Raw genomic sequence first — 12,661 nt, forward strand, 5'->3', positions numbered from 1 at the left:
TCAGTACTAATATGAAGCTTGAGATCTTGAAAAAATTGGAATAAAAATCAATAAATGCTACCGATAACTCTAAACCCAACCCTATACCCTAAATTTTTTAAGTTAAGTGTTGATCAGCAACATACATGATCAAAGTCATACAAAAACATACATATTGCAATTATCGAAGCCAAAAAACTGATGCAAACAGATTATTACAAAAGCAATAAACATATTACAAAAACTATTTGCAATCGATACCGAACCTGTAAACTTTGTTGCTTGAACCAAGGTGACTCCTTGTAATGTTTAAGATGAATTCATATATTCTCAGTAGTACTTGACATCACATGGATAGCTTGCAATGACATAGAGAAACTTTTGAAATGACTTACTTTCTTTCAATGATGGACTGATCCCAACCTTAATCACTTCTTCATGATGATCTGAAGTCACCTTAACCTTGCTTATTTCTCTTCCTATTGGCCACGTTAAGCAGCAATTGCTGAGATTTTTCAGCTGCTGCCCTTGCCTCCTGGACCTGCATAAACCAAAAATAGCACAAAATGTCTAAGTTTGAAAAAATAGAAAATTAGTATCTATCTCCAACTTAAGTTAAAGTACAGTTAGTTTCCAATAAGAGAAAAGTTAGTTAACAATGCCATCAATATGTAAAAGATAATAACCACTACTGAGAAGGAAACTCTCTCAATAGTATGCCAATTATTTATAGCAATACAGAAAAGACCAACTTGATTGAAATGTTAACTAACCATCTCTACTGTCAGGTACATGGAGTCACTCGGACCACTTTCCAGTGTTTCATTGCCTATTAGAGAGCACATCTTTAGCGTACAGACTCTATCATGTGTCCAAATGGGCACTGACCAAATAATGCGCAACTGCACACAAACATAATTTTGCAACTATTGTATTCAAATAATTATCCACCCTTAAGAAAGTTTATTCCTATATCCTCAAAGAGCATAAATGTCAAAGCGTCAAGCACCGTATGAAGATGAAAAACAGATAACATGTCTTGCTCATTGACTGAAATGCTAATACTACATTTTTGTATGCTTCGAAAACCACTCCAGAAAGTGAGAATTCAAAAGAGAATTTCAGGGCCATTGATTATAAACACAATTAAAGCAGAGGATATAGTGAGACACATAGTAACACTGCAAACAAATTGCAGAGCTTAAAAATTAATGTACAACTTGTGAAAGTAACCAAGTACGATTACATTAAATCACATTCATTCTTCACATTTATCGTAGCAACAAAAGTATGATGGATATAGTTGTCAAGGACCAAAAACCACAAAAGAAAATGAATACATACCTCAACTTTCTACATCTTGTAAAACCCATCTCCCTCTTTCAAAATCTGCAAGCCCAATTTGTACCAGCTCAGGGACTGTCACTTGATACTTAGTGACATACTTCTCTATGAATTTCTCCTCATTTAATGTCAACATTGAAGTGACTAAACCTGCATTCACTCTTCCTATAAAACCGTTTGAGTACTGAATTTCCAGCACATTACACCTAGGAATGATCCTTTTCTCAAGACTAAGAGCAAGTATCACTGGATTTTTCACAATATTCGATAGTTCAAAATTTTGTTTTACAGTGAAAAACTCGACCCTGCTTTGCATATTCTCTTTTGAAACTACGAAAATACAGGGTTGCCTCTTAAACATTGAAAGACTCTTCGCATGAGAAAATCTCAAGCTAAATACATACCTTTTCAAGGGACAGGTAACAGCCACATCCAAGAAACTGGTTTTGAGTAGTGGGGCTATTTTGAAATAGAGATTTTTTTTTTTTTTTTTTTACTTCTAATAATAATCGGCAGTGGAGGCAGAAGCATTCTTACCTGTTTCTCATACACATTAGATGAGAGCACCTCAGGTTGTCTAACATGCATCCCAGTGTTTTCATAAATTTCCGAGTGTATGACATACATTCCAGGGTTTTCATAGGCTGGTTTATCGATCCAATCGGTTGGTGGATTTGGTGGTTGACCCACATACTGAACAAGCATCTGCTGTGGGCTTGGTGAAAATAGAGTATTAGGCTTCCTTAGTGGCGCCCAGAGTGCTGGTATGTTGGACCATCTTTGATTGTCAAAGACGACTTTTCTGTCTGTAAGTGGTATTGTTCTTGATATTGATACCTCTCTTGTGCTCTGTAATTATGTTTTTTCCACATTTCATTGTAAGAAGGTGCTGATGTAGAATTAACAATTGTACCTCTAGGATTGCTAAAGTTCCCATGGAAGTAATTTTGATCCCGCCATATCCTCTTTTCATATCCCGAAGGTCCCGGCCTAGCCTAGGCCCATCCAATCGTATGGTTGTTTGGAACATGATACTGATTTGTTGGATAATCCAACAACGCAAATGTATTGGGTTTCATTTGGAGTGTGTCCCTGAACAGCCTATGAGACGCTTCTCCTAAATGAGGTCCAGAGATAGCTCCCGACACTTGTGGCCTGTAAAAGCAGATACAGAAATGTGGCATTCAATTAATATATAGTGATTAAATCTAGTCAACCAGTGTATAATGTACAATAATGGGTTAGTCAACTTAATCATCCTTGGAAACTGAATATGTCCAGAATATGACAACACGAAATCAGATCGTACCAATATCTAACAGTGTTTTGATTGCATGGGAGAATTTTCAATGGTAAACCCGACTTTGTAATATGAAAATATTCGAGCTAGGAGAATCCTGATTTTTTCACTTGCTCCAGTTCTCCAATGGAAGTACCGAGGCAAGGGAGTTACGATACATACAATTACTATCACATGGAAAAGTCCCCACTACAAAAAAGATTTATCCATCCCAAGCATTTTCTGAACACCCACCCAAATCCCCATGGCTATCTCAAAGTATCTTTCAGATGAAAGGAATGGCCAACTTAACCAATTTATCATATTGACCAGGCGGACTCACTTCTCTGCAAGACGGTAACATTTTTACTTTCTTACCTACATCAAACTGTTCTCTCAGGTACTTATAGCTTCGGTTTCCTCCAATACCGACAAAAAATGCACATTTTAGACCTTAGAGCAAATGAATTATTAGAAATTAGTCTCACCTATCTCTAGCTTGATGGCGCTTCTTGTTGTTGTCTTCGTGCCATAATATCGAGAGGGTTTTACATCGAAGGATTTATAATTTGTTATCAAACCCGAAAAATAAAGAGGCGGACATATTATTCAGAGAAAGTGTTAAATCGACAATAGTAACAAACTATGATGCAAGGAAAGATTCAACTGAGGGGATTTCTTTTTTAAGAGAGAGCGAATGAGGGGAGATTTCTTTTTTGGTAACTGAATGAGGGGAGATTTGAGAGATATAAAACTCATAAAAGAGAAAAGAGAAAGACATCTGGAATATATGTTTTTTTTTTTTTTTGGCTTTTACCTTTTTAAGAGTGAGAGAGAAATGTGCGTATTAGAAGAAGAAGAGAAGATGAAGAGAGAGACTGCTGGTTTCCTCGCATTAAATTCAGCATAAATGGTAATAATTTGGCAATTAATGTGAAGGTTAATTCGCGAACAATTGAATAGTGGCGTGTAGTTGATTTTCGACTTGAATTTACATATACGTCCTTAAGATACTATATACTTTTAAGGGTATAAATGGTAGTAAATTTTGAAATGACGAAGTAGTCCTTCTTAAAGGCATTGAATAATTTGTTTGAATATTTTATCAAGGGTATTTAGTGGTAGAAAAAAGGCTGGTCCAATTTAAATGTCCATGTTAATTATGGTATACTCTACTAATTGAGATAATCAAATCATATGGGCCCTGGGAATGAGACACATGAGCCTCACAAGTAAGACACGTCAGAATTTCAAAGTCTGTCTGATAATAATGGTTTGAAATCTCGGAGTGATTTTTGCTCCTAGCGTTGGACCGTTGGTTCCTCCAAGCGCTCCAAGGGATTTATCAGCCATACATGTTTCATTTTTTCCACAAAAAAAAAAAGATGTTACAGCTCGCATAAAATCCTCAAAATTTGGGATTTTACTTGTTTGTCCCTCATAATATAATTAAAAATAAAATAAAACGAAAAAATAAAAAGAAAAAAGAAGTCGTATGATTAATATCAAACACGATGGAAAAAAAGAAATAGTTGGAAATTGGAACAAAAAAAAAACCGCCTCAAACCTCTTAAGTCTTCTTCAAAAGAAAAAATACTCTCTCAAAAGAAAAAAAATTACACACATGATGAAAGTAATGCCCTCTCGTTTATCCTTATACTAGATGGAAAATGATGGTGTTATGGATTATGCATATGATGATGAAAGTAATGACGAATTGGATGTGGACTTTCGAAACGAGGATAACAAATATTCAGATAATCAAATTTCTAAAGTTGTGATGTTATTGGATAGTGATATGGAGGCATATAGTTTCTATAACAGATATGCAAAGTCTGTCGGATTTAGTGTTAGGAAATAACTTGATGTAACCAACGAAAAATGCGGCTCATAAAATAATGCGAAGAGATTTGATTTGCTCTTGGGAAGGATTTTACAAACAGAAGACAACTAGCTCCAGTAAAAAAAAGAGATGAAAAGAGGAGTGGATGCAAGGCAATGATGATGATAAGATTGAATGATAATAAGAAGTATGTTGTGACTGATTTTGTGGAAGAGCACAATCATCCTCTTGTGGATCCAACTAATTCACACATGTTGCGGTCTCACCGTAAAATAGATCCTTCACAAAAGGACCTCATACAAAATATGAGCTCCTCAGGAATTGGAACCAACGATATTATGGGTTATTTGAGCACTGAGGCTAGCGGGGCGGAAAATTTGAATTTTTTAGAATTAGATTTATATAATGTTATTTCAAGAACACGTCTTGAGTATGTGAAGGAAGGTGATGCACAATGCCTATTAGATTACTTGTCAAAGAAGGAAGAAGCCAATAAGTTCTTTTTCTACAAGCTTAAAAGGGATGGGAATAATAGGCTTTGTAGAGTTTTCATTGCTGACGCGAAGTCGAGGTCGGACTACCATAATTTTCGGACAACATTGTTTGGGAAGGAATGAAAACTGAAAAAAAGAAGTACCTGTAAATGGATAGACTAGGCGACTAGCTGAGTGCCTGAGTTGCAGAAGCAAATGGGTAGACTAGATGCGGAATCTCTAGCAGATAATGAACTCTTTGCTAAGAAAGACACTCTAACTCATTTACCTGTTTAAATAATTTTAGGCCATGAAGTAATTTGTTGATGGTATTGATAAAAGAATAAATAAATACGTAAGAAGATGGTTAGAAGAAGAATTGAAAAGAGTAACTGATTTTTGCGGGAAGAAGTTGAAGATATTGCCGCACAAGAAGGAATACACGTTGGTTTATTCCACTTTCCTTTTTCTTTTTCTTTTTTCTTTTTATTTCCTTTCTAATTATATTATGAAAGTAAAATCCGAAATTTTGAAGACTTTATACAACTGTAACATCTCTTTTTTGGTGGAAAAAAGGAAATGTGTATGGCTGATAAATCTCTTGGAGCGCTTGGAGGAACCAACGCTGGGAGCAAAAATTCACTCGAAATCTCTTAAGAGTAGAAATGTTTTGGGCTGGGTAAGAAACAGATAGGGCAGGGAATCGGGTCAGGTAGATCCGAATCCGACCCGACTCGATTACCGAATATATCGGGTTCGGGTTGATTTTCATATCCATTTATATATTCGGTCGGATTCGGATTCGGGTTCGGGTATGTCGGGTTCGGGTTCGGATTAGGATTCGGATATAATTTTTGGGTTTTTTTTGAATTTTTAGTGTTATCCGATCGGGTGAGTCGGGTTCAGGTCGGATTTAGATATTAAATTTCGGATATAATCGGTTTCGGATACTGTGAAATTATTCGGATTTGGATTCGGATATAGCTATATCCGACCCGATCCCTGCCCTAGAAACAGAGCACCACTTGGGTATTCTAGGTAGTACTCGCTGTCTTGGGCTTGTGTCTTGCTTTGCCTATTGCCAGGAAACTGTCATGAAGTCAATACCGCGTAGAACAAACTGATTTTAGAAGTTCAGCAATTGGGGCGTGGTCCACAATCACTTCCTAAAACTAGGTTTTCCTTGTTTAACATTGCCATGTTCATTTCGATCTTGAGCTTCTACTCAATTGAAATGAAAATCTACGTAATAATTTACTTTCAGGAGTATATATGTACAATGATTCAACAAACCAATCTCTTAATACAAATTAAAAGGAGAGGCATTAGGGCACACTTAAATACCTTGATAGTTGATACACGCATTCTATAATTTCATTACACACACAGGGCACACTTAAGAAAAACGTAAAAACAAATCTTAATAATCTAGACAAACAAAAAGTTCAACACTATATTCCTGGATCATCAGGCTCCAAAAGCATTGTAACACACATTATGTTTACTTATTTTAGTATTACCCTTTCCCTAAGTAAATCTTAAGCCTTGCACTGTATTCCAAGTTGAACTTTTAGCATGCGCTGCCACCGCCGCCACCACCACCGCATCCGCCTCCACCATGACATACACTGGAGCCACCAGATAAAAGAACAGGCCCCATCATGAAACTCATACCACCACCCCCGCTATTCCCACGCGCATCAGTTCCGTTTGCATTGGTACCTCTTGTTGATGTGACACTTTCACCAGTGGCACGACAACAGCACAAACAGATCGTGCAAAGAAGGAACACAGCTCCTAAAATGGATAGTATGATGATTAGGACTATAATGTCGGCATCCATGAAGAAGCCCTGGAAAAAGAAGAGAATGGGGATGGTTTTTGTGTTGGGAAAAACACTATTGGACCAAATACTCAACCAGTATAGGTAGTTTTTTCTCAAAAACTGCGTGGTAGAAAGGAGAATGAGCTAGGACTTTATATGCAGAAATAGATAGCGTATCTCACATGCACAAGGCTTCCTCTGGTTCAATTTAAGTAAGCTAAAGTGAGTAGTGAAATACGACCAGTAAGCTCCACCATATACACATTTAACTCTTTTGGTACTTATAAGCTACGGAACTGATCAAAAACCGTAAATATATATTTATTGATCATGAAAATCATCTGATCATCTCGAGATTGTTGACCTTCAATCTTGGCATCTTGCCCTTCTTTTTATTGCAAGTTGGCGTTATTCACACATCAGAAGGAAATCATATGGTGCAAAAGAGACTAGATGAACAATTTTGATGGTCCAAATTATATGATCTGGTCTCTTGATCGATCAATATCTATATGCATTTCAGACTGCATTCATTAGTTTAGTCGCCAGTTTTGGAGGAATACAACCATATCTATATACTCTTTTTGGATTGCCATAACTCCAATTATAAATTTATGACTTCTTCATTCATATATAAACTCCCCTCAAGTCAATGGTGTATTAATAAAGGCATTTTCTTCAATACGCGAAATGCACTAAATGTGCACCAATCCACACCGCTCGTCCACTCAAATCAAGGGTTGAGAATGTATTGCACAAAAGGCAAAAAAATTTGAGTGAAAATTTTCACAAAAACCCAAATCTCAATGAAAAAGATGCAAAATCAAAGACAACAAATTGTGCTTATTAAGTCTACTCAATGTGATGCACATTGAAGAAGCACTCATTGAGTCTACTCAGTCAACTAGGTTGCCCGGGTTAGTCTCATTTTCCCGAGTTGTATGCTTTTTTGGATACCTTTCAAATTGTACAAGTAGACATTCATTCGGCAACAAAGCGATGAGCAGTACCACTACGCAATACAACATTGATGTAATGCATTTAGACCGTGAACTTGCCTGATATCTGCTTATGCTGGATAACAAAGTAATGTTGGATAACAAAAAAATGGCACCTCACTAACTCCGTCAGTTGAGCACTTGAGCTAACCATAATTGTCCACCAAAATGTCAAAGCTAGTGATATACTTTGAGTCATTTCTCTGTATCTTGTAAGAAAGTTTAGATTCGAACAGATGTGGTTAACTGATGTATCTTGTAAGAAAGTTATTGAAGAAGGGATGGTTGGGAGGTTTCAAGGCTAGGTTTCATTCTCTTTGCGCGACATCGTTATAGGAAATTATTAAGAAGTTGGACTACATTAAGACCTTAACCATTTGGATCATCCCATTAAAACTTTTAAAACTTAAAATTGCAGATCATATATAAGATACTAGCTAGTAGCTATCTATTCAACTGATCATAAAATGTAGCATCATGGGATAAATTTATTGGATGCCGGTATGCCCGTATGAAACTTTTACAACAGCATGACTTTATTTGCTTGCATTGGGGACAATTTTTAACCTAATAGGTATGATTTTGATCATAAGGGTGACCTTGATACAAAATTCTTCCATGCCACATGGCCCACCACATGGCAAAAAAACAAAGAGCCAATATCAAAAGTATTCATGATGGCCATGGGAAGATGCTTGAAAATAGTGGGATGACATTGGTGAACATTTACAAGGATACTTCTGATTTGTTTTGCCTCTTCATGAGCCAAATTATAATTCTAACTTTTAACAAACAATACCTCTTAATCTGATTTGAATGATGATAATATATCTCTATATGAGCACATGTTTGATGAGATTTTTTGAACCTTAAAATCAATTGGATCTTGGTGAAGTCTCCCATTACTGATGGTTTTAATGCTTTGTTCTAAAAAATAATAAAAAGCATTTTTGGGACATTGTTGGTCCAAAGGTTGTAAAGAATGTTGTCACCCAGTTTTTATGCATGGTTCATTTGCTAGGGAAATTAATCAAATATAAACTCAATATTGTTTTAATTCCAAAATGCTAATCCTTCACACTTCTCAAATATTTCGAGGCCTATTAGTCTCACTAATGTGATCTACGGATAATTACAAAGATTATGGTGAACCAGAATGAGGCCTATTCTCCAATCTATCATCAGAAAGAGATTATCGATTACTTTAAAAAAGAGCGAAAATAGGTCTATCCAAGATAATGTGTTGATGGCACATGAAGCTTTCCACTTCATTGAAGGCAAAGGAATTGTAAAAGATATTCTATGCTTTAAAGTTGATATGAATGAAAGAAAGCATCTGGAGGGTAACTCGAATGGAAGTTTATAGAAAATGTCTTGATTAGATATGGCTTTCAACAAACATGGGTGGATCGAATCTTGTTTTGCATTTCCTCACCATCCTTTTCCATTCTTCTTAATGGATCTCCTTATGGTTTCTTCGAATGTTTGTCTAGGGGCATTCGTCGAGGGGACCCTATCTCACCATATATCTTCATTTTGTGTCAGGCTCTATCAGTCAATAGTTTCAATATGCAAAACAAACTGTTAATGGGAAGATTCAAGGGATTAGAGTGGCCACAATCTGCTCCTAAAAAAATATCGTTTATGTATCTTTAACATGATTTATTGGTTTTCTTAAAAGCCTTGCCAAAAGGACCATAGGCTGAAATGTTTTTCGGTCAAAGCATTAACAGAGATAAATCCCAAATGATTCATAACAACCAATTGCGAATCGGAATTGGTGACTTCTCTTCGGGCGATTCATCATGTTCAAAAACTAAACAACATTTCCCACCTATTTAGGTGTTCCCGTTGTTATTGGAAGACAAGCACTAGCATTTCAAACCTTTGATTAAAAGGTTCCAAGATCGACTTTGGTCGGGCTGAAAATCCTCTATTATTTCTTAAGGAGGTAGACTCACGTTGGTTAATTCCAATTAAAGCGTGCTTCGAGTCTACTTTATGTCATGTATCCGATTACTGTTTATATCATTGAAGAGCTTGACCATGCAGGAAAGCCTTTCTATGGAATCATGAGAAAGGTCAAAACAAACTTCATTATTTCTCATGGGAACTTGCTTGTAAACCAAAAGATCCGGAGGGAGGGCTTGGGATTAAAGATTTAGAAATTCAGAATATTTCTTTACTTGGCAAAAAGCTTGGGAGCTTATATCACCCAAACCTATATGGGCAAATGCATGAAAGGAAAATACTTCCCAAGGACTAGATTTTCGAGAGCAAGATGTCCGGTCGATCTAAGATTTGGAAAACTATTATGAAGATTAAACCTCTTCTACCTCCAATGGGTATCCCGCTGGCATGTGGGCGATGGTCTTGCGATTCGTCGCGGTTCTTGACTCATGGGTGCCCGACCCATACTTCCCTTTTGCAATTGCAGCCGAGTAATTGCATCCTCAATCGTGTCGGTGATTTCATTGAACCGTCTACTTTCGAACATGGAGGGTGGAGGAAATTGAAGCTATTGGTCTCCATTTAATATATACAAGCATTTGTTCTATCTATACCTTTATCTATTCATGCTCATCCGGACTATAGAATATGGGCTCGATAAATCGATCGTTACTTTCGGTTAAATCGGTTTCTTCAAGTGCACCATTGGTTACATAATGACAATGTACAAAATGATCCTATATTTAAGAAAATAATAAGGGTTAATATTCCTTACAAAATCAAATTTTTCTTATGGCAATGTATTCGGAGGTGGTGCCAAATAGCTCTGCTGATTTTCTCTCAAAGAAAAGGCATTTATGTAAACTTCGGCATGTTCTCTTTGTGAGTATGGTAATGATCTGAAGGAACATATTTTTATTGGATGTCCGTTAAAGCATTGCCATATGTGGTTTGGTGTTGGTTTCTTCCCACTACATTATGGATAACACCTTTGCTGATTGGGTGAGGAGAATGATGGCGATGGCGTTACAACCACGAGGAAGCGGATTGGTCCTTATCAATTCACTTCTTCTTTATTATGGAACATATGGATAGCTTCGAAATAAAGCTAGATTTGAGGATGCCACGGCATCACCTATCTTTATATGATGAAGGCCAAAAAGTTAGTGGAGAATATGTGGCGAGGACAACGGCGAGATAGTTTCGCATCTTAGTCAATGGAAAAGTGTAGGAGGTGGGTGTCCATTAGATGGATACCACCACGTGGGTGTGTTTAAATTAAACATTGATGGTTTAGTCTAGAGGAAATCCAGGTGTTTGCAGGGAGCAGGTTGTGTTCTCAAAGATTGGGATGGAAGATTTATCTTTGGTTTAGCGATCACCGATCTTACATCGTCCACTATTATGGTCAAGCGAGGCGCTATTCTTTGGCTTGAGGATTTTATCTTTTCTGCATCTAAATGGGGTTCGTGTGCTAGTGGAAACGGACTCAAAGTTCATTCAACATTGCATTAGGCATTCATCAATGGATACACCTTGGGAGGTGCTTCATGTTATTCAAGACTGCTTACGGTTTTCAGTTCAATGGCATGTCTGGGCCGATTTGGAATTACAGGGAAGCTAACCGTGGCCGATGCATTAGCCAATTTTGCATCGATCGTCGCGAGGATGATCGTGGTTATCGAACCCAATGGGTATGAAAGTGAATGTTCCAACTGGATTATTGGAATTGCTGGAAGATAGTTTTTTCTTTTGGTGGTTGAAACCGCCAAACTTTGTATGTAATTTACTGTTGTTTGATATTACTGCTTCTTGTACAGAACGGTTTATTCCACAATAATAAATAGCAGTTACCAAAAAAAATTCTCTGTATTGATGCATCCCTCCCAAGTCCCAAGTAGTAGTACACACTTAAATCAATTTGTATCATGAATCGTAGCCATCAGATCACATACTTGAAAAGTTGCTTAGAAACTTTACCTAATTATAGGTTACATAATGTTCTGCGCGACTGCGTTATGCAACCATACCCATGTGCAATAACTACATACCACAATTAACCAAAACACAATCCCACTAAGACTTTCACAACTAACCCTTTAAGACTTGCTAATCATATATACTCTACTAGCTAGTAGCTATCTATGCTCAACTGATGGCCACGCAGATAAAATGTAGCATCATAAGTCATAACGAATATAACATGGTATGCCCGTATGCCCACACTCAGATCTCTACACTATTTGCTTGCTCGGAGCCACAATTTTTAACCTAATAGTGTAATTTTGATCTCCTTTTTATTGAAAGTTTGAAACTAGCATCATGCAATTTGCCATGCACATGGCCCACCACATTTAGCTAAAAAACAAAATTTAAAATCATGGAATTACAGTTTGTCCACAAAAAGCAAATTTGAAAATAGTAAAATTACCATATTACCCCCTAAAAAGTAAGGGAGGAATTTGAGCCAAGCGGTTTGGAGCTCGGTTCGAACTCGTTCATTTAATAAATGAGTCAAGTTTGAGTCTATATTATAAGCTCGTATAACAAACGAACTTGATAAAGCTCGGCTTGATAAGCGAATTACTTCGGCTCGGCTCGATCCTCGTTCATATATTATATGAGTCATGTTTGAGTTTTTTTTCAAAGCTCGCTTAATAAATGAGCCGAGCTTGAGAATGGTGAAGCTCGGCTTCATTAGCTCGAATTCCAACTTTACTAAAAAGTCAAAAAAAAATAATAAAAAATCATGAAACTACAAAATTGTGGCCTGAAAACAGAAAAATTATGATTATGCCACTGTGACAGAAACAGAATCAGTATTGCTCCGACCCAGTTTTTTATAATGTTTAGATTAGATGATTACTTTCACATTGAAAAACAAAATTCCAAAAGGAAATATAAACTCATTTTTTTTTTCCGAAGAATATCAAAATATTTAAGCTGAATCACACTTCTCAAATATCTAAA

At 36.6% G+C, this 12,661-nt stretch overlaps 1 protein-coding gene across 1 annotated transcript; it reads left to right on the forward strand.

Annotated features, from left to right (window-relative positions):
• Positions 1-4,265: 4,265 nt before the first annotated feature.
• Positions 4,266-5,062, forward strand: LOC147502847 (protein FAR1-RELATED SEQUENCE 5-like). The gene is made up of 2 exons (XM_086604628.1): positions 4,266-4,435; positions 4,546-5,062. Exons 1-2 carry the CDS (start codon positions 4,266-4,268, stop codon positions 5,060-5,062), a joined length of 687 nt encoding a protein of 228 aa, XP_086460754.1.
• Positions 5,063-12,661: the final 7,599 nt, after the last annotated feature.

Source organism: Coptis chinensis, chromosome 4, assembly GCF_015680905.1.
Source record: "Coptis chinensis isolate HL-2020 chromosome 4, ASM1568090v1, whole genome shotgun sequence".
Classification (NCBI taxonomy): Eukaryota; Viridiplantae; Streptophyta; class Magnoliopsida; order Ranunculales; family Ranunculaceae; genus Coptis; species Coptis chinensis.